This window comes from Lepisosteus platostomus, chromosome 8 (assembly GCF_059453375.1).
Source record: "Lepisosteus platostomus isolate fLepPlt1 chromosome 8, fLepPlt1.hap1, whole genome shotgun sequence".
In the NCBI taxonomy this organism is placed as follows: Eukaryota; Metazoa; Chordata; class Actinopteri; order Semionotiformes; family Lepisosteidae; genus Lepisosteus; species Lepisosteus platostomus.
The window spans coordinates 43,699,147-43,723,270 of NC_142618.1; the positions used below are offsets into that span (position 1 = coordinate 43,699,147).

Sequence of the window (24,124 nt, forward strand, 5' to 3'; positions counted from 1 at the left end):
GAACAGCCTGCACAAAAACTTATCGATCCCTTTGTCTGGTTTACTACTGTATGTTCCTGTCTTCTAAATAAAAAAAAGGAAGACTAGCATCAGCTCCAGCCAGTTTCAAAACTATAAAAAAACATTTATTAATGGACTATGAACCACTAATCAACTTTGGACAGCTAAATCTCCTAAGACCCAAACATACAGTAAGCTCTGACATTCAAAGTACTGTACATTAAGTACAGTAATTAGACAGGCAAACTCTCCAGGGTGAAGGGTTAATCCCAAGATCACAGTGAAGCATTTACCTAAGAACACTTCCCAATCCATATTGCATTGACACATCCCTGTGCAATTGACCCAATTCATCTGCAGAGCTGCAGTTAACATTTGAGGAAATGGACCACACCTGGAGTTCAGCCTGATGGACCTGCGCTGCGGCACTTGCCACTTGGTCTTCTAAGTGAGCAAGCTCATTTTCAGTGGTGACACTATTGATACTGCGGGCACACTCCTCCAGGTTACCCAGCTGTCCTTCCAGTCCATAGACAGAGCCAGCAGCCAGGTAGACCTGAAACGACAAAGCATATTTATGGATAAACAATTCTTGAAGTATTGGTTTTTATCACTCCTCCAGGTGGTGGTGATATGAATGGGTAAACTGTTCTGAAGCAACAATATAATAATAATAATAATTGCTTACACTTATATAGCGCTTTTCTGGACACTCCACTCAAAGCACTTTACAGGTAATGGGGACTCCCCTCCACCACCACCAATGTGCAGCATCCACCTGGATGATGCGACGGCAGCCATAGTGCGCCAGAACGCTCACCACACATCAGCTATCAGTGGGGAGGAGAGCAGAGTAATGTAGCCAATTCATAGAAGGGGATTATTAGGAGGCCATGATTGGTAAGGGCCAATTGGAAATTTGGCCAGGTAGAATATAGAAGGGAAAACATCTATTAATATGAAATACTGTACATACAAAATGTGGAATGGAAAACATGTGCTATCAACACCCCATTTCATTCATCCTTACATTTTCCTCCAATGTGGTAAGATGTTCATCCAGTTTTTCAGTGTCTGTACCGGCAGCAATTGTGGTCTTTCCCATCAACTCAGAGAGGCTGTCATTGTCACCTGCAGCTTCTTCAATAAGTTCCTCTGTTGCATTGAGCACCTTGAGTACCTCAGTCGTAATGTTGCACAGAGTTGCTGCAGAATACTTCTGTTTAAAGCAGATGCACAGAAATTAATGTGGTTATAAAATGTCAATTGATCTTCATGTCATTGCTTCTTGGTAGCCATAGGTAGCTCATTCTTCAATATGACAATGCTTTGCCCACAAAGGCAGAGTTTTGCAAAATATCTCTTTGCATACAGAAGGTTTAAATGCTTAATTGACATTACTAATGGCCAACATAAACCCAATCGGAAAATCAGAGTTGGGTTACAGAGCTTTGCAGGCCTTCTTCATTGGCCAAAGCTTGGGAAATTTCAGTTATGTGTCAGGGAACAAAACATTTCTTATCATATAACATTTAATATAACATTTTTTATATGACCCTTGCATAGTTTCAGGACTCCTGTTATGACACAGCCAATCTATTCTTTCATGAACTTTGGTTGTTTCTTCAACTCAGTTATGAACTGAACAAACATTTTTCTACACAGAGGCATAAAATGTTTTAACTCGCAAAACTAAATGCATAGATGCCATGATTGCCTATTGTATTTTCATATAGACATTATCACAGATTTCTGCTGTGATGTTTCCATCCATCCAGTTGCAGGGGAAGCTGGAGAATAAGCAATCAAGCAACAGGCACAAGGCAGGATACATCCTGGGTGGGATGCCAGTCCATCACAGACTACATATTCAGTGGACACAAACACAGACACTCACAATCACATGTGTACAGTGTAGCAGTGAGGCTTATTAATAAGCAGAATTAAGTGTTTCTGAGCTTTCCCAAATTAGGCCTCATTTCTCTGTTCATCTCTGTGGTGCAGCCACAGAGAAACCATGCAGGCTGATTTAGGGTTCCTTTGATAAGGACAGCTCCCAAAGGGGGATACACTTAGCTAAGCCTGGCTATCATGATCAATGGTCATCCATTGGCGCCTATCTGTCTAGGGAGTGCCAGTTGGACATCTGGACTGCATTACTAAGTGTCAGGACTACAGTAAGTGACTCATATCTCACCTTGATCAACCAATCAGGGACTGGTAGGGCCGAGTAACCCACGTGGGACTCTGATGCCCATGGAACTTTCAGCCAATCAATGAGCTGAAGTTCCTCCAGGTAAAAACAGGCAACACAGAGAGCCTGAGAGATTAAGATTCAGAGAGATTCAGTAAGATTCTGGAGAGGATTCTGTGGACTGTTCTAAAGGGAATTCAAAGGAGAATTCCAGGGCAGGACGGCCCAGGAGCAGAAGGCTCCCAAGGGCAGGACATTCTCGCAGAGCGCCTCCTGACCATCCTGAGACTCAGCCCAGACAACCACGGAACGGCCAGTGTGTCCGAGTGCCAGAACCTTCCTTTGTTCTAAGAGTCTAGAGTGGAGGTTGCCAGAGAGTAACCAGCAGCAGGCCTCGTGAACAGGTCGGAACTGTGGACAGCTGAATCACTATTCAGAACTAGCTCTTCATCAGGAACGAACCGGTCCACTTCCTGACTTGCTGGGACCCCCAGTCATCTTTTCTCCTGTGCACAAACTTTGCTAGTTAAAGCCAACAGTGAGCATCAGCAGCGCACCGTCGCAAGCCGCACAGCACAACCTGGCACCGAGCCAGAGAGCGCGGATTGGACAGCAACAGCCTGCAACTGTTTCTTTGTGCCCGCAGGAGATCTGAATCCCCAGAGACTGGATGAGTATTCAACTTCAATGCATTACAGCTCGAGAATTCAATTGTTATCCAAACCAGTTGATATCAATTTAATTCCTAAGAGTTATGTACTTGTTTGAGTATCTAATGTAGAAGTTATAACCAAGTTCATTTATGAAACGGTCTTAATGAATGATATACTGAACGTATGTCCTCTTGATATATGTAACTCTTTGTAACTGACTGAATATATACCTTTTGTATTCTGATAACCCTCTCGATAAGATCTGTTAGGTTTAATGCATATTCTATGTATTAATAAATGTATCCTCGTGTATTAGTACCTGTGTGTTTGCGTTGTTTGAGTTATGTCGCATGGTTGGACTCTAAAGCCATCAAAAGAATCAACTTTGTGATTTACTGCTACAATTAATAATTGTCTCAGTAAATGCCCAAACCCTACAGAACTGGTGCCTTCAGAGAGCCACTACATTACATTTTGGCTATGGCAACGTTACATATTTGGCGTCCCTGAACGGCTATGAATCACTACATATTTGGTGTCCCTGAACGGCTATGAATCACTACAACAGTATGTGTGCTCCATGGCCAGTTTTCCCAGACTACCAGTATACCTCTGGAGTGTGGGAGGAAACTGAAGCAACCAAAGGAAACCCATGCAAAACGGGGAGAAAATACAGTACATACTCTTTCCTGATAGCACTTTAGGAATTGAACCTCAGCACTGCTAATCACTGTGCCACCCTGCCTCCCCAAAACTGCCTTTTATTGCCTCTCAATAATTTTGCTATTATAATTTAAAGATAATAAGATTTCTTTTAATAGACACACAGATAAGTTAAAATGATGCATCTATTTGTTAAAACTACAGGTTTCACCAAACTACTGTACAGTATATGTCATTGTATTGCTTTTGAAAATATGCTTTCTGCATTTGGAAGTGCAGCCATTGGGATTCATCAATGAAAACTCGTTTACTTCAAATAAAATGATCTTCAGTTTACATGTTGGCAAGTATGGTCAATGTTACAATTTACACTGTAGATATTAAAGAAGTGTTCACTTAATGCAGTTTTTAATAAGTAACAGTGGTGAGAATGACATTGCTTGATCGAAGCTAACAAAATGAAAAGGTGATATACAGGTACATACTGTAAGACTGTAGGCTGTCATGAACTGAAGATTTAATGAGGGACCTTCTGAAAAGCTACTATAATTACATTACATGTTCTCCACAGGAAAATAAATACAAAGCTTGCTATATTCCTTATGGTCACCTACAGTAGAAACAAATTAATGCTTGTGCCTTTGTGTGTCAGTGGTGGATGTCTTTAACTTCCCACAACGTCAGAATTTAGACCTTTATTCAAACTCTCCTCAATATTTATGAGCTCCCTTATTTCTATCTAAACAGGTTTAGATAAGTAATCAATAGATCAGAAATTATGTGAAAATTGTAATGAGTCAAACACTCCCACATTTAATTCTGCTTGGTTCTGATTGGTTACAATTCAGCTAACATACCTGAATTAGGGGGATTCTGAAATTGGTACAGAGTTTATACAGATTAAAAACTCTTTTCAAACTCAAATTAGCCTGTGAAAGAATGCTGAAACAAAACTGAAGAAGACATATGCATGCACAGGATATTTGTCCCCCACGGTTAAGGTTATTTATGTTTTAAAAATAATATGAAAATTCATACCTGCAACGATTCATATGTAGAGTTCTCTAAATCAGTTTATCATTTTGTTCTCTATCATATACTTTTCAGCTTTTTATTTATTTCTTGATTTTCCACATTCAGTGACTTGTAAAAATATTCACCCTTTAAAAGTTTTCAAACTTTGCTGGATTACAAATCATCTTTTTTTTGAATCAGTATTCTTATTGCAAATGCGCATGCTGAAACAAAACATTTTTAAAATCAAAGTTGTTTGTCAGCATACTGTTTATAGAGAGTCAAAAACTGAAATAGGCAGCTTGCATAAGTATTCAGACTCCTGTGCTCTGGCATCTGGGTTTACACAAGTGAAAGAAATTGCCCTAAGGACAATATAATTGCCTTGCCATTGGCCTCTGCATGTTCACCGCTGAAGTGACTGTCACATTTAGTAGATAGAAACTCCAGTCTGTTAAGGGATCATTGGTCGGGAAGAGAATCTGAAGGACAGATATGAAAATGAAGACTAAAGAGCATTCTAAGGAAGTTAGAAATAAAATGGTTAAAAATGCATTATTATTAGGAAATGTGTACACAAATATCAAAGTGTTTGGATATTCCAGTAAGTACTGTTGGCAAAAAGGTGAATGTCCTTGAGTGGTCCAGTCAAAGTCCTGACCTCAAACCCATTAGGAATCTGTGGCATAATGGGAAAATTATTTTAAGTTTTTTTTTATAAGTGCTGTCCAATACACGTGAATGAGCTGGAGCAAATCTGCCAAGAGGAATGTGAGAACATCAGTTCTAACCAGTGCGCAAAGCTGGCAGACATCTACTCCAAAAGACTTAAAGTGGCCAAAAATGTCTTTACTACATATGAATGCATAGAGTCTGAATACTTATGCATGCAGCATAGTTCGGTTTTTTAATTTCTTTAGATATTTGCTGACAAAAACTAATTTTGGCTTCAAATATTTTCTGTTTGAGCATGTGACTTCGCAATATAATACTGATTCGAGAAAGGATGTGTAAGTATTATTTGTAATCCAGCAACATTAGAAAACTGTTAAAGGGTTTGAATACTTTTCAATTTACTGTGCTTGTTTTTATGAACCTGTCTGAGAGTTATATTGCCCTTACTCTATAACTGATCACACTAATTATAATTATATTTAGAACAGTGTAAATGCTACACTTTGTCTTCAGTTCTTAAGAGTGAGGCAGTAGCTATGTTCTGTATGTCCAGCTTTTCATACAGTTACTGTGTGAATTTGTGAGATTGTACCTTAACACCACTAGTCAAGCTACATTAGCCTCCAATGTGAAATTGGATATCATAATGCATGACCTACAAATGAGTTACAAGAAAAGAATGTGTAAGACCTATTGGTAATGCAAAATGACCTTTTACATTTCCAAATAAGACATGTTCGTTGAACAGTCAGAACTACTTACAGCAGTCTATAAAGACTAGAGCACACAAAATAAATTCGGGGCAGGGAAAAATGGCCTGAAAAGGTGATATATCATCATTTTTGTTTTGCAGATTTTTTAGTTGATCAATACAATTTTAACTTGATTGATACAATTATTCGTTGACTTTAAAGTAAAACATGCAGAAAGGAAAACATTTTAATGGAATCTGATATTGCATTTTTTGTTCTTTTCTTTTACACACGTTACACAGTTACAATGAATGAATTATTACGATAATTTAATTATTGATTACTGAACTATTCTTTAGAGAGTAAGGACTGAGTTATCGGGATAGATTGGTTGCATTAATTCTTTAATTTACTTATAAAGGCAATATAGGGCGGAGTGGTGGCACTGTGGCCAAGGATCTGTGCCTGTGGCTGGAAGGTTGCTGGTTCAAATCCTGCAGCTGGCAGAGGAATCCTACTCTGTTGGGCCCCTGAGCAAGGCCCTTAATCCCTGCTTCAGGGGTGCTGTACAATGGTTGACCCTGTGCTCTGACCCCCAGCTTCTCTCACTGTCTGTGTCTCATGGAGAGCAAGCTGGGGTATGTGAAAAGACAAATTCCTAATGCAAGAAATTGTACATGGCTATTAAAGTGATCTTATCTCTATAAATGTACAACACTTGCTGATGTGTGAAGCTGCTGAAGGCAGATGCCAAAGTTACTAATTTATATAAGTTATTTATATCAGTAAGGTACCTTGAACCTAAAGCCACCCAGGTAGGTGGCAAAGAATGAACTGTAGTGAACAGGATGGTATCACAATTCAATTAAGGCTAGAATCATAGGCACATGCCTAAACCGATTCCTAAACAGTGGTTTAGTCCAATTCAAATTAATATGACTTGGCCTTGAAGTTTATTAGGAAAACATATTGAAAGTTTATTTGACGTAACTCGCCCGGTTGAGAAAACTGCATCCTGCCACCCCCTCATTTCAGGAGTATTGAGCTATGGAGCTGCTGCGAGGCTGAAGGTGTGATGGAGGGGGCTGAGAAACAATTAGCAACAGGGGTGCTCAGGAGGCAAGATATTAAAATGTAGGAGAGCAGAAGTGTAGTATGATACTACAAAACTCCATTTGTAGTATCTGGCATGTTGCTGCTATTACTATGCTTTTCTATCAAAAATGAAAGTAAAATATCGTCCTTCCATTCATCCTTCCATTTATCCATTCATTACAACACAATTGCTTCAAATCTGAAGGCATTTGTAACATGTTATTTATATTTTCCAGCTATCATTATTTAGTGTAAATATGCCTCTGATGATGTTGATCCTGGAGGTCCTGCCTTTGGGTACTAACCTGACCTTTCAGTTAGCAACCAGGGATTGATGTGTTAATGTACAGTATGTGCTATAATTAGGAAAGCTGTTAATGGTGGCAATCTGCCATGATATAAATGCTGTTCAAGACAGTTAATCCTTGCTCTTAGTTAGTCACATGGAAGAATGCTCTGTGTTGTAGCAAAATGAAATGCTAACTTAAACAAGTCAACACAGTAACACAACATGTTTCTTGCACTGGTCATGTGTCATATAGTTTCAATTCAGATTTAATCATGTAACTACTGTTAAACACTGAATCATTTTCAATTAAATGTAAAATGCAACACAAAGTTTATTTTTCCAAAAAGATAAAAATGTGTAAAGATGTTTTTTTTTTTAAATCACAGGAAAGTTATTATCAACATCATTGCATTTATAACCGTTCAATGGAGTGGCTAAAATGTATTCAGACAATGAGTTTTGCATTACTGGGCTATTTCCAGTATTTGGGTGTTTAATATATTGACCAACATATTATTTAAACTGTTTTGTTTATAATTAATATCTTTTGCGTGGATAGTTGTGGACACATTAAAACTATGAGCAGCTACCACATGTCTTGGAGAAAGGCTTCAACCAAGGGAGTCAATTATTTATTTATAGCACTGAAACATCTTTCTTAATATACATTTTTATATAGCAATGTTGTCAATTAATTATGATAAAGCTGTGTATTTTTTATTATTAACACCTTTTTTACTGCTTTGAAATACTTTCTAAATGTCTGATATTTATTTTTCTTACAGTACAAATTACAGTACCTTTAATTAGCAGGTTATACAGGAGCTGGGCAGGAGCAGGAGGGGCAGTGCAGTGGCTCTGTGGCTAAGGATCTGCACCTGTGGCTAGAAGGTTGCCGGTTTGTTACCTGCGGCCGACAGACGAATCCTACTCCTTTGGGCCCCTGAGCAAGGCCCTTTACCCCAACTGCTTTTGGGGGCACCGTTTAAATGGCTGACCCTGCGCTCTGACCTCAAGCTTCTCTCCCTGTCTGTGTGTCTCATGGAGAGCAAGTTGGGGTACAGTATGTGAAAAGACAAATTCCTAGTACAAGAAATTGTATAGGGCTGATAAATTAATCTTATCTTATACAGTACATGTACAGTACATATAAAATGACTTTCACATGGGTCACCAATACTGCACAAAACCTTGTCATTTTCTGGATTTTGGGGATTTGTCGTCATCAGTAAACTCTCTTCAAGTTCATTTCATTAAAAGGTGGGAAGATGAAGGTGAAGAAAAAAGCAAATAATTAAGGTTGTAATGAAGAAGGGGCACCTTTGATCAGTGAGAAAAACAAGACCCATTGATCACCGATAACAGGCTGCTAGAGAACTGTTGGATTGTAAAAAAGGAACACTTGAGATACAGAGAGTGGTACCAGGCCCTATCAACACTCAAGTGCATTACAAAAAACTTTTAAGCATCAATTAGACAAGAAGAAAGTCAATACTGAAAAAAAATCAATGTGTCTCTCTCTTCAATACACATTCAGAGTACAAAGGGACTGAAACCTTAATTAAAAGATGTGGTTTTCTTTCTGTGCTAAACCTTAAAGGTCTCAGAATATGTTTAGAGCTTTCTATCCAAAGAAAAGGCTGTTCAAACATATACTGTATTCTCTGTATGCCATTGCCATTTTTTTCTTTTGACATGTAATGCTGTCGTGCAAAGAAAATGTTCACAGCCCTCAAGTATGTCTTTAACTTCCAGCTTTCCTAACAATGTATTAATAAATCATTAGCTGCAGCACACTTAGTGACGATGTTAGAGAAGGAACTAATTTGTTGTATGTAATAAGCAAAAATTATAAATCATACTGATACTTTTCTGTGAAGATCTTGTTTGCTTCCTAGTTTCACTTTTGATGATTGCACAATACAGTATAGAAAAAATGTTGACATACTGTATAAGATTACTTTAGTAATCTTCAGAAAAGAATTGAAATGTTGATCAATTTTCAGTATAACTGTCCGACTGTTGTGCAAAATCTCCCTTGAATATCTGAATAAAATCAGTGATAGCTTAAATTTTCACCTGTTTTGCTGGTCTAACTGCTGATTTGGGTTTCCCACGACTTTACCAGAGCATGTATTTAAAGCAGAGTGTTTACATACTGTATGCGAATATTTATCCTAGTACATATCTCAACTTGTAGTGGGTTTTCTAAACCAGGTACTATAAATCATATTATCTGTCACATTTCAGATCTTTAGATCTAAAGACAACTTTAAAATGAACATCTCAGTTCTTACCGTCCACAACAATCTCTCTATATATAATCTACAGTATATTGTATATCTATCAAAATATTTAGTTGGACATCAAACATTTATAAATACCATCCACAAACCCAGATTGTCACAATTTTAGAAAAGAAAAATTCCACCAAATAATGAGTTAACGGGTCTGAATGCTTAAGAAATTAACATACGATCTTCCTTCCTTAAACAAACACTTTACTTACATGGGCTTGCTATATCAAATGATACATACAGTACTATATACAGTACATATCTATTTTTTACATAATTCAGCTTTCCTCACTAATACTGCATTAGTATATTAGCAGCTTGTTCTTCACTTTTATTTTTCGCTCCTAACTTTTGTTATCTTATGTTATCAGAAATTGTAATTGTATTATTCTAGTTATTGTGTAGAATTAATATTTTGAGTGCATAATTCATAAGAATATTGATTAATTAATTTTAATATTTTATACAATAAAATGTTATATCTTTCATTTTATTTTGATTATGTGCACTATGAAACCACAATATTAATATCACAAAACAGCTCCACTTTTCTTAAGTCTTTTCTTTTCTTTCCACTGCACAAGATTTATTTAGTAACATAATAAGCAAACTTTTGTTTAGCAATTTTGATTAGTTGATATATGTATTGTTCTTCAGTATATACATGTGGATCATGCAAATTTTATTTCTCCACATTACTGTTTTATAATACTTTGAAACCAAACAACTTGGATAAAAAAGGCAATTCCTTCTTGTTGTAACATACTTAGAAATTTGTGGTGCAAAATTATACAAGTGAAATCAACAAGTTCCAAAACTCAACAGGTTAATATCCAATTATGAGCACTTTTTAAGACTATAATGTTTTAAGGCAAAATTTAAGACTTTATTCTGAAAATATAGATACCACCAGGAATACCTAGTCTTCAATTTTGTAATTTTGCAAAATTGGACACCAAAGAAAGGATCTAGAAATTATTTCAAGACAAATATTTGTATAGTTATTAAACTAGTTAAATTTGTAGAGGAGAGAAAAGTAGCAGGAGTGAAAACCCACACATACTGTAAAATAACAAGACCTCATTCAGAACATTGTGCTCAGTTTTGGTCATAATACCAGAAAACAAATATTAAAAAGTTCAAAGAAGAGTAATACAAATATGTCCTGTTGTCAGGGCACCATTACATATACTGTAGATTAACTAACAGGTTAAGAAGAGAAATCTCTCAGTCTAGAACAAAGGAGATTTAAAGGACATTTGTCCTGTGAACGTGCAGCTGCAAGTCCAATTTAATTTGCAAGCAAATGTGGGTATCAACAACGCAAAAGTAAAAAACTGTCAGGAATAATAGCAAACAGCAGCTGCTTTTCAGTTTCATTCAATACACCTCTACAGTAAGTCAAGAGGCAAGGCAACTTATTGGTCCATCCTAGCTTCTGTAACATGAAGTGAACTAGAGAGCACACGATTCCCTCGATGGACGGGACGCTGATCTATTGCCAGGATGACCCCCAAGTCATGCTGGTCCCTACTTTTATAGCTGGGCAGACTGAAGCAACTGGGATAAGTTACCTCACTCAAGGGTGAACCTACAATGTCTTTACCCAGAGCATAAACGCAGCAGGGAATGCTATTATTTTGTTGCATTGAGTCTATCATGTCAAAAAAGAGAGAAAAGCAGCTTATAATGAAGGCATTCTATAACCTGAAAGTGAACTTAGTCGTGTCAATATGCCTCACCTGTTTTAACATTGATGATAAGAACTGAAGCTTCGGTTGAAGGTCTATATGATTATGCCCTTCCTGGTAGATGTATGAGAAAAAAGAAACACAGTACAGAGAAGTTAAAAGTACAGAGAGCCAAGCTTGAACCAAAGAAAAACGCAAAGCCGCTTTTCAGAACACAGTTAAGGGTATTATGTGAGCAGCAGAGTATTAGTCATGAAAATGAGGGAAAAAAAACGTCCTATTTTCTCTTTTCAAGAGAAAATGAAAGTGAATGACGAAGAAACTGTTCAGATTATTCATACCCTCACCAGTCAGAAGAGTCAGCCATGTGACGTTCAAGAGCATAAAAGCTCTTCAAAACTGTATAGCAATATGGTCATCAAACAGGCCTTTGAGTGAATAAATGAACAGTGAAATAAGGTTTGATCAAAATTATACGTGAATTGCTGTGGTAGAAAGTAATGGGGATTCTTTGATTAAGAATGTATTCCAATGTAATAGAAATAAAAAATAAATTATAATAGCATTGAGTCATGTACAAAATTATGATCTTTGCTAAAAGTTCTAGATTACAGTAAATGCTGTGTCAAACACATTCCAGGATTCAGATGATGGTATTACTTTAAATTGTATAACTTCTTTCTGGAATGGGTATGTGTCCAAATAAACTTGAAAGAGATACCATTTTGAAAGTACAGTTTAAGCAATGAGAGTAACTATACTTTGTGTATCAGTAAATACAGTATCATTGTTGGAAACAGAGACAATACGAGTGTCTGCATTAGTGTGTGATTTACCTTTAAATAAGTTTATTAGGTTTACATTCCCTTGCTTCAGTTAAATAAGTGGATATGTTTAATTAAAAACACCTCTTCTTTTTAGTGGCAAAACTGAGCCACTCAAGTGAAGCAGATAAAGCTTGTCCAATTTCATGCTTAATTTCTATTCAGTTGCACTGGTATGAGTAACTGGAAATAGTAACAATGTGATATACAGAAACAAAAATACCACCAGGAATACCAACCACAGAGTTTTCATATTAGATTACAAGGAGAAGCATCATAAAACCTCTAGATCAATATTTTTATCAACTTGTTAGGTCAAGGTTGTCCATTCCTGGTGCTTAACAGACCAATTCAACAACTTCTCCCAAAATTTCAGGTACAGTATCGCTTCAAAGAAAGTTAGACAACCTGCAAATACACAGAATACTTCCTGTATTTTGAAGTCCAATGCTAGACGAAACATCCATGCATCCATTTACTAGCTGTTTTATCCAATATATGGTCACAGGGAAGCTGGAACCTATCCCAGAAAGCAATGGGCAGAAGACATACACCCTGGATGAGACGCTGGTCCTTCACAGGGTACACATAGACACAAAAACCTACTGTATTCATTCACATCAGGGTCAGTTTCCCCAGAAACCAATTAATCTAACAGTGTGCCTTTGGACCTGTGGGATGAAAGCAGAGCACTTGGAGGAAACAGATGTTAACATGGGGAGCATACAAACTCCACACACGGGACACACCAGGAATTGAGCCCAGAGCACTAGCATTGCAAGGCTGAAATCCTAACCACTGTGCCACCATGCCAATCAAACAGTGGAATAGAAAGTTTCTGTTTCTTTCTATTTATAATTTTGAAGGTTTCAGATTTACCTAAATAAAATGTGCATACAGTATAAGAATACCAAATAGACTAGCCCCTTTGGAGTTAGATTATATAAAAGTTACAGTAGTTTCCTCTTAAAGGGATACATACTGTACAGTACATGAAAATGCATGATATTTATGATACTGATTTATGATACATTGTGTTTTTTACATTGTGTTTTTAAGACAAATGTCAAATTTCCAGAGTCTACTCCTAAAACCTGAAGGTACTATTTGAAGAAAACAAAGGCAGATTTCTGTGATGTAGCTGTCATATCTGCTGGTTAAGGTGGGACTAAGCAACAAATCTATGAGATCTAAGGAGAACTCATGTGCTGGGTGAGAGAAAGAAATATAAAAGGGGAGCTAGAGGCAGCATGGTGACAGAGAGGCTGTCATTCTGAGCATGCAGGCAGTCATGGTGTTGTGACAAGTTAGAGAATCAGGGAAGCTACAAGCTGCGCCATCACAGGGAAGAGAATAAAAGCACAGCCTGGTGCAGACAAACAGGGTCTGTGGTCAGAAAATATATGATACGAAGCCAGGTAGACACTCACCAAGATGTCAAGATGAGCCAAAAGATGTAGTGGAAACAGTGAAGTGAAGTCAGGAAACAAAGGCTAGCACAAGACAGTAGACATGGGAACTGGAAACTCAAGGGGCTCTGAGCAACTCTATCACAGAGCTAAAATTCATAACAGAGTGCCCTTAAATATCTGGAATTTCCAGAAGTGGGCGTGGTTGCACATTGCCCACAGGTGATTCAGGTTTCCTGACACAGCACATGGAAACAGGCATAGATAACAGGGGAGAAGGGTACAGCCTGCTGCTAATCAAAGCATGTTTGCTCTACAGTGCTCCAGCAGGAGTGCTATTGGCTGTGCCCAGACAATCTTTTTCTAGATATACTATTAATAAATAATACTCACAACCATTATCTTTTTGCACAGTGATGATATATAAAACAACACAGAACAGTAGGATGCTGACCTACTGTACAAAACACCTATCTTGACACTCCAAGAACGTTTCCATTGGCAGTCCTTGATGAATTAATATATTTACAGGACATATAAGAATATGTATGTGCAATTATAAGAACAGCTATGCATAGAATACAGATATTTGGTAAATGGTTAATTTTTAAAAGACTCAATAGTCTTGAATCTATAGCTGAAGACAAAAGTTGAAATATTGTTTTTGCGGTGACTTTCTCAATTAATTCTCAATTGAAGTTCAGTTTGAAATTCAACCAGCACAGGCCAATTACTACGGCACACATGTTAAAAATCAGATAAAACCAATTTTCATACTCATATCTGTATGATCAGACTGCCAACCAGCAGGCCAAAGTGAACCACATCTAGGATTTAATAATGAACTCCTCCCTAAGGGTAGATTTTCTTCTGGCAGCCATTTCAGACTAATAGGTATAGAATTGATTAGTTCAACATAATACAGTGAGCACTGTGCCTTGTGATTCTGCCAAATGTGTTGGAGAGGCTGTTGATATTTATCTCTAAACACATTGTAACCATTGCCTAACAGTGTTCTGTTTCCAGTCGAACAGGTGGCAATTTGCAATCCTTGCACCCTTACCTTTCGGACATTCTCCAGTAACGCAGGATCCTCCCTGACACAGGGGGAACTTTCTGGCAGTGGCGCTCCGAACTTGGTCTGGTCACTCTCTTCCTCTGAATAGGGTTCCTTATCACTTGCATTGCACGCCATTTCACAGAGCTTAGCTTTCAACTCCACCTCCACGACATCTGCATCCCTCTGAGGAGGGCAGCAGCTTTCATCTCTGACGGCTGCTCCCAAAGACCCAGCATTATCCTGTTTGGAATACAGATGGAAATTCAGTAGTGAAATCCTTGGTATTTATTGCTGACTGTTCTAATTTATCAGCTATATTATAAACTGAGTAAACCACAAATTGGAGGAATCATTAAGAATAACATTTATCCCCCAAAGTTTTGAAACATCAATGCATATAACTGTTTTATAGTTGCAAATCCTCTTTTTGAAAGCACACTGAATGAGTCACAGAGTCATGTCACATCCCACTGAAATCTACACAGTGTAAATGCAAGCTAAGAGATAATAATAATGAATAATAACCATATTTTTTAAAGGCAGAGGTGAGAAATACACCAACCAACAGCATGTCACAGTCTTAATGTTACAATCTAGGTTCAAAAGTCTGCTTATGAAGATACCCACTATAATAACATCAAAATGTAATAGTACAGAAGGTTTACATTATGAGTAAGCAGCATGGAGAAAAGATTTATTGGTTTTTAAATTTAAGTGCAGATGTGGAGTTAACTCAAAAATGTCTGCAAAATAAAGAGAAAAAAAAATCTTCCATTTGCATAAGCAGTCAGAACCATAAATTCAATATGTGGTGGAAATACAGTACCTCTGGTAGCAATTACTATACATCTGAAGTATTTTTGGATCAGTCTTTACCATCCTTGCATACTGGTTTGGTGCATTATTTGCCCATTTCTCTAAAAATGGCTCAAGCCCTCTCAGGTTGTTTGGGAATTGTTTACAGTAGCAGTTTTCAAGTCTTTCTACAGATTCTCAATAGGATTCAAGTCCGGACATAACTGGACAACTAAACTACACTCCTTATTTACCACTCCAGGGTAGCTTCTTTGTTCTCCAATTTAGAGTCTGAATATTGATGGTACTGTGCTCCTTTAATCCTCCTATCAGTTTTGACAAATTTTTCAGAACCTGCTGATGAGAAGCCAAAATATAATATATACTGTAGCTGCCACCACCATGTTTGACATTGGGGACTGATGTTGACTGATTAATGTTAAATGAAATTAAATGCTTTGCATTTAGACCAAAAAGTTTCCATTTCATCTCATCTGACCCCAAAACCTTTTTTGGAGTGTGTTGTTACTAAGGCCAGGTAGGATGGGTCACACAGTGGCATCCCTACTCAGTTTCTTACTTGCCCGGTTGCTCTGTTTGGAGGGATGGCCTAATGTAGACAATGTCTACTTCTTGCTGATTGTCTTCATCATGCTCAACGAGATATTAAGTGTCTCTAAAATGTTTTTGTTCCCTTCTCTTGATCTGTGCTTTTACAGTATATAATTCTATCCCTGAGTTCATCTGTAAGCTTTTTGGGATCCATGGTTTAATTTTGCTTGATCTTCACTAACTGACAGAGGAACCTACTACTGCAGAGGCCATCCAACTAATTGTGTACCTCAATCACCCATCATCAATGATGTACCTCATTAAGGTAATTTGTGTGCAAAAAAATTAATTCAGGTTTGCCACATTTAATACAACTAATGAATCATTCATTCTTTTATATTAATTATCTATTTACAGTACTTCTATCTGTTTTGTTACTGTGTTGAGTAGGTTGTGTAAATATATTAACTGCTGCTGTAAATTCAAAGTATTATGTTAGCATGGTTTATATGAACAAAACATGTGCAAGGTCCTGAATATGCTTGCATGGCACTGTACCTATCAGTATCAGTGTATACTAGTCTCCTGTTACCACCTTGTGGTGAAATAAAGTCTTACAAATTGTAATACAAATTTGCCTTCCACAACAAGAGAGTCATTTCTGCTTATACTGCTTTAAAGCAACATTGCACTAAAACTAGCTAATCCTTTTCTTTTCCTTTTGTGGCATCTAAATAAACCTGGAAACATAAATTATACACTATACAACATACAGACCAGGCTAGAGTGTTGAAAATTGAACAAATAATAATAGTAGTAAGTATTCACCCTACCACTTGAACTATAAAAATAAATAATGAGGTTATGAATTACATTTTTCTATTACAATTTCAGAACAATGCAGCAATTTAACAAAACATCAGATTTAATATTTACATCATATATCAAAGTACTTTGAAAAAAAATAATCTCTGCTTGCCAGCTGTAACAGCACATTTACTGTATTTTGAAGTATAAGGGTGAGTTGTCACTATGTGCAATGATTTATTTTCTTGGCTTCACTCTGAGTGAAACTGTATATACCAAATTCTGGCAGCCAGGGCTTACTTCATCTCCACTAAAGGAATACAGTATTTCGTCTTTAAACTGCTGACTTTGCGATGTTCTTCAGATTGCTGACATGACAAAATGTGAAGGTTTGTCTGATAAGCCTTTGAGCAGAAGTTGTCATCTCACTCAGTCACAAATATTACTTAATCTTCACATACAGATTTCTATTAATACATGGATATATGGGAAAGGAAATTTTTTAAAAAATCATTATGATACGATTACATTATAATGTTCGGAATGCTTAATTTGTTGCTATGATGATAATGTTACATTTTCTACATACACATTCCTAACAAATGTTCTTGTTAGCATGCATTTAGGAAATATACACACTGTACATACTGTACATCTGTATCGAGATATATGTGGGAGACAAGCCAAGGAGAGGACTGAAAAAACAAACATCATAGAAGCTTAAGATATTAATAAGGGCTTAATATCTTCTGGTGGTGCAGTGGTTATCATTACTGCCTCACAGTGCTGGGACCCTGGGTTCTATTCCAGTCCTGGGTGTGATATTAATGGAGTTAATATTTGGGTTCCCTCCAGTTGCTCTGGCTTCTTTCCACAATCCAAAACTGTACTGGCATGTTAGTTGTCTTCTAAACAACTTTGTAAATAATTATCCTATTCTACTGTCATTGTGAGATGTTGCAGGATGTGTTATCATAGAAAAAATATTTACTGTAGTTATCTCTCAAGACACACATGTTTAATATTTACCTACAGAATGAGTAAAAAAAAGTCACAGCCGTGGAAAGGACACTGTGGTATACTACGGTTCCTTTCAGGATACCGAGTTCGACATTTCACTGCTCAAAAAAGTCTGATAGGTCTCACTTAGATGTTACTGAAACTGTAGCTTAATTCAATCATTATTTTTAATTTTAATTTAATTATTTTTTCTTAGTCTAATAATTATATTTCTTGAAATATATCATATCTTATATGTGATATAAAAATATAAAATACACAGCCTAGCTTAAATTTTAATTTGTAACATGGCTGTACAGTTTTTTCTCTGCAAAGGGGATTACATGTCTGGATGTTTATTATTCAAGGACATTCTTAGAATACAATGAATTTCATGGAGTGAAACAACTGAAATTGTTAGTGCTTTAATTTGTCATTATATTGTTGAGGTTCAATATGCACCCCTTAAAACATTTTATTATCATTTTAATGATCGGTTGCAAAACCATGGTTTAAATAATAAAATCTAGATGAAGGCAGTCTACAGGAATGATGTTAATACTATAGTTTATGCACAGTGTGGATAGATATTACTTCATGAAAACTTTAAGTAGTATGGCACATTTGTCCATGTATTCGGCTTACTTGTGATTAAAAACTACATGTTGTGAAGGATACACTTCCTGCTCTGCTTTAAATAGAAATAATAAAAATACAACTTAAAATTAGTTGAGAAATGTACAATTAATAAATACCACTCACATATATAATATATACAAGAATTTTATAGAAACAAAGTATTTGTCATATGTCTCTGTCTCCTTATGTCAGATTAAGTAGTCAAAATATAGAATCAAGCCTGAGGGAGGGGGAGGGGATCTGCAGGACAGCTTGACTGAAAGGCAGAATTGGATGTCTGTGTGAAACACTAATTAATATAATAATTAATTAGCAGAAGCAGTTCACAATATTGTCCACCACCATTTGTATTGGAGACATATCATTTTTATATGAGAAGAACATACTTCTTTTTGTGTTTTGTGAGTGGAATTTATTAATTGTGTATTTCTAAAATGTTACATTCAATGAAGTAATATCCACATATATCCATACTGTAAATCAACTATAGTATTAGCGTTATTCTTGCCTGCATATGGATGCCATTATTTACACAAGTTTTGCAAGCTATCATTAACAAGATAAAATGTTTCAAGCAGTGCATACTGTACCTCAATAGCAAACTGCAATATTAAAAATGTAAATACTTTACATTGATGTAAATATAATGTAGATTTGTATGAGCCACAATGCAACTTTGAGTACAGTACATCAGTCATTTAAATCACTACTCAAAACATTTTTTTAATCTGCCTCTGTTTTCGTTTTTATGTTTATTTGTTTTAAAATATGATATGTTTTAAAATACACTGTTTAAAATACGTTTATAATAAAATACTACAATAAAATTATTTGTTTTCTAATTACTATTTATTTACAATGACTGTTAAATTTTTTGAAATAAATGTAATTAAAAATGATAATTCTACTAGTGTTATAAAGTACATCATTGCGACATCTCATTTGGAGTTGTGGTAAGAACATGCTGTCTCAACAGTAATCAACAGTAATGTACTGTATTTAATTAAATTATTGGTTGCTAGCATGCATACAGTATTATCAGCACAGGGAAGCAGTAATGGGTTAATAAACATTAAGTGCTGTACTTATGTGGCTGACTACCACACACAGCTGCTAACTGCACCACCTGGCAGTTTTACACAGTAGTGTAGTCCTGTGTCAGTAATCTGGAAAAATAAAAAAGCCATGATGCAATCTGTGATACAACAGTGTCTACCACAGTATACTCAGTGACACCGCAATCATTCTAGATGGTTGCATCTGTATGTGAAAAATAATTAATGTTACACTTTATTACCTAATCAGGACACAAATAAAGATGCACATGTTTTTCATCATCAGTGTGGTCAATATGGATTTTGATACTGGAATTATAATCTTTGGTTTATTTAAAAGAGGAACACAGAAGTGTCTGGTTCTTAGACAATCCATGCCTCTCGTTCTTCTGGAGTAAGCGCAAGGCCAGATGGTTGACACCGAAAAGATCTAAATCTTACAATTAGAAACAATATTCATTATATTCATCATATGACTGTATTCACAGAAGCAATGTTACAAAATCCCCTAAATCCTAAACTAGTACTGTAATTAGAAACTCTTCCCTACATGATATCAGCCTGCAATGATATCATGTAAGTCAGTTTAACAAAGAAAATGCAATTACCACATACAGTAAAATGGAGGATATAACGTTACTTATCAATAGCATTTTCTTCTCTTCGCACCATATTTGTGCAACCAATCAATGAATTGTTTATATTGAATAATTTCCATGTTATGTTTTAACATAAATATATTTTTATTTAATCTAATATGTTTATTTCATCTCTTTACACTAGAAGACAAAAAATATTAATGGTTGCTGAAATGTGTGCATATCATTAAAAACTAAAAAGAGAAAAAATAGAATACACATCCAAAAATGGAAGAGGCGACTGTGATGTCCAGAAAAAATACAATAAAAATAGTAGTCAGCTGGATGCAAACTCTATACTTCAAAATATTTTTTATTAACAATTTTCAAAGCATTTATTTTCCAGTATAGAGTGGGGGTCCATCTGACTATTATTACATAATATGAATTTATTATTAATAATTGATTATTATACACATTCATATTTACTATATACAGTATATCATGAAAATCTGCCTCTGACATTTTAGTAATGACATTTCGACTTATGTTAAGCTAAGAAAATGCTGCTATAGTACTGTATATATACTACAGTATACTGTATATGTCATGGCATTATCCTATTTGAATTAAGAACTGAACACAGAAAAAGGTCTCTATTGCACAAAATGTTTGTATTCTCAATTAATTTTTTTTTACACCATAACAAGCGCTTTATTTATTGTCTCAGTAAACATGTGTATCTGGGTAGAGTTCATGCATTTTTAAATGCACAACAGATGGCAGTAATGACAAGATCAGTAAATGTATGCATTCGTAAGTAAGCCAACTAAAATGTGACTATCATTATAATATCAACACATAATGCCCTTTTTTGTTATTTAGATATGTTTTGAAGGATATTGTAAAGTTTACTTATAAATAAACATGGCAAAACCCTATTTTTCAAAATTGCAGTCACAGATAATACACCTCAGTGAATGCAAAAGTAATTACAAATAATTACAAAAGTAAGGCTGTTCATTTATTGGTTGGGTCTTTTGCCAGAAAATATAATACTCTGAAGCCAGTCAAATGCTCAGAATAGCTGGGCTGGGTTAGTACTTGGATGAAAAAGATCAAAAGAAAATTAATGGTTTTGTTGGATCAGTGGATGGTCTCCCAGACCATAAATTCCAAAACAAAGCTCTCAGTATGTTTACACATGACTGCAGGCTCTAGGGGCATCATATTTTGTGTGAAATGTTAAATCAAGGTCCTAACTACTGTACTTGTGCATATCTTGGAGTTCTATGTTCCAAATGACCTACAGTACCTAGAGCTCTCACTAAAGTATAACTGGCTATGCACAGTCCAAGTGAGCTATACAGTATGTGCAAAATGGCACAGCATGACAGGAATCCACTCTCACCTGTAAACTGTTTAGGAGGTACTTCAGCCTATAAAACTGCAGAGTAATAAAGATTAGATAACAGTGACAAAGAAAATTCATACTGTAGATGGTTATAATGCACTGATACTCGATGTCTCACTGAACAATCTGATTCTTTCGCATTGTGTGGCCTTACCTGATAGCAAGCTGAATATGACATGGGATAGGTGCTGAGCAGAGTGTCGCTTTCATGATATTGTTCTTTAAGTGATAGCTTGCTTCTCCTTCGGCGTCGGGAACGCCTCAAATTGCTGTGGCGTTCCTCTGCCTCGCTACTATCCACTGGCCCCTGGTAGCTCGACTGGGGGTTCAAGTTGATATCCAGAGCATCATGGTGATCAAGGCCGTTCCCCTTCAGCAGCTGTGTCTTGCGAAATCTTGGCAGGCTATTCCTTGCGGATTGCACAGATGAGGTCTCAGAATCAGAGCACATGGTCTCTGTGTTGGTATACTGCCCTGAGGATGGGGAAGTCACAGGCCCAGGCCCATGTTTTGTATAGGTCCACTCAGGATCATGTTGAGAATCAGTATAGTAGGTCTCATCTGACAGCTTCCTGTGCTGCCTCCTCAACTTATCGAAAGTGGAATTCCATCCATATTCCTCATCTTCTGTGTCTGAGCCCAGCTCGTCATAGGCCGAGATGACCCCTGATTCTTTCTCTAAAGTTGCAAAGACCTCACTTTTGGGTTTTGTAAGGAGGCTAGGCCTTGAGAGGAGAGCACTTTGTAAGGCAATCCAGTTCCCATCAGGGCTCTGTAACATGGAGGACGGGCCTCGGGGAGAAAAAATGTACAAAACAACATTAGGTTAATCGTCTAACTTATTATCATTAATCTTGTAATTGAATTTCATGCTTTCTAAACTAATTTCAATGGCATAAAAGTAAAGCACCATAGGTTCCTAATAGTAAAATGTGTTTGTCCCAATACTATACTATAGCGTGCATATAAAACATGTTCAAGCTGTCACCTAATTGATGTTAATTTATACAATTAATTAAAATGAAATTACCATGCTCATTTTGTTAATTGGCACTAATCACAATCATCTGTTTTGATCCTCTTTACTGCACTTTACTGCTAAGACTAATTTTACTAGTACAGCTGTACTGTTTCCCATTATTAGGAGCAAGTAGCTTAAGTATAAAAATACACTTATGGAGCAAAGTAGAAAAAGATCTGACAAAGTAAGTAAAGGTCTCTGTTTCACTGTACTGATAGTTTGGGCAAGTTTGACCATGGGTCCTACAGAATTGATGAAGGGGAAATGGATGAGCCTCTTCATCTCACCCCCTGCAAACCTGACATACTTTCATAGAAAGTTCCAGAAGGAAGGGAAGTTATGGACCATCTAATGTACAGTAGGACAGTACATTGGCACAAAAAGGGCATTCTTATGAAAACTAAAGCATCCAAGTCAATAAGGACAATGGATTTCTCAGAGAGTGAAACCAACTTAGCATCAAAAACAGATTCTAGTTCTCATTCATCTTCACTATGACCCTTGCATCTGTCAAATACAAGGATGGTCAAGGTACCTTTTCCCTGGGAAGGTGTGGTGGAGTGCACTAAAGTTTCTGAAGAGTTAGGATCTGCTCTTAAATGGTCATAACTTCCATGAGCTGTAACATTTGCAGGTTTGGAAGCAAGAGTTCCTAGTAGTGGCTATATACTGCATGGCAACAGCAGCCCATGGAGACCTGGAATGGCTGCTAGATGATGAAAGGCCGGGCAGAGAAGACAGAATTCTGTGCTCTCCAAAGCACATGAGCCCCCAGTCCAGAGAAGCAGTAAATCTCACGGGACCCACAGAAAGAACAAAGATGAATCCCTTGCATGGTGGCAGTCAATGTTAATTGATGTGATGCCTATTTTAAACAAGTCAGGGACCAGATATGCAGAAAATGTACAAAAGACACAGAGTCATCAAAAGAAAATCAAGGGTATTGTGGGTGATAGAAAACTGGACATGAAGCAACCACTCCGAAAGCATTGAGCATAGATGTATAAAATGTTTTACAGTATTAAAGTAGTAATAAAGGCACCAAAGGCAGATTGAGCAGAAAAGATAATGAATGACACTGAGGTGAACCTACTGTAGGATTAAAACACCAGGAGTAGATAACCTCAAATAAAGAGTGAACTTGAATGTAGAAGGAAAAATATGCAAGACTAGATTTGGCATGGAGAGATAAGACTGGAATACCGGGAGAGTTTTTGGGATATGCCAGAGGAAAAGCAGCAAGTATAGTTACAGGAGAAAAGGCACTATACACTGGTTAAACTTCTGCAGCTTTATGGTAAATTCAGACATGCTTAGGAAGGGAATAGTACTCCCTTAGCTCCAATTACAGTTCTGACAACATATTCTAGGAGGAACCACAGGAGTTCAACCTCTTTGTGAAACTCAGGTATCATTGTGGCATTTCATGTGAGAGCATTAATTGAATTAAGAAAAACATCAGCAGGTGGACAAAATAAGCACTCAGAAGACACAGCAAACATTTGCTATCAAGCCTCTGCCAGGGTAGATCTTTGGTAATAAAACCTCTGAGCCAATGAAGACCTGTTTCTGCTAGAAAAGTACCACTTTAAGGACAGGTCATGGTGGACTAACAGGCCCAAAAACATCAAACAGAGAAATGCCCTCGGACACAGTATTTGTGCGCAAAGACCTATCTCTGGATGAGAGCAACACAAGAATGGCATCC

General features: G+C 36.6%; 1 protein-coding gene across 4 annotated transcripts in view; it reads right to left on the bottom strand.

Moving 5' to 3' along the window:
- The window catches only part of LOC148657390 (rab effector MyRIP-like), a 148,330-nt gene that overhangs the window by 5,604 nt on the left and 118,602 nt on the right, over positions 1-24,124 (bottom strand). For 3 of the 4 annotated variants that reach the window (XM_088643616.1, XM_088643617.1, XM_088643620.1), the window contains 5 exons: positions 21,550-22,187; positions 14,560-14,796; positions 11,315-11,377; positions 1,031-1,219; positions 395-556 (listed from right to left, as the gene is read on the bottom strand). In XM_088643616.1, coding sequence (XP_088499742.1) covers positions 395-556; positions 1,031-1,219; positions 11,315-11,377; positions 14,560-14,796; positions 21,550-22,187 — 1,289 coding nt within the window. The remainder of the gene's footprint in view (positions 1-394; positions 557-1,030; positions 1,220-11,314; positions 11,378-14,559; positions 14,797-21,549; positions 22,188-24,124) is intronic. The other variant, XM_088643619.1, reaches the window with a different exon arrangement.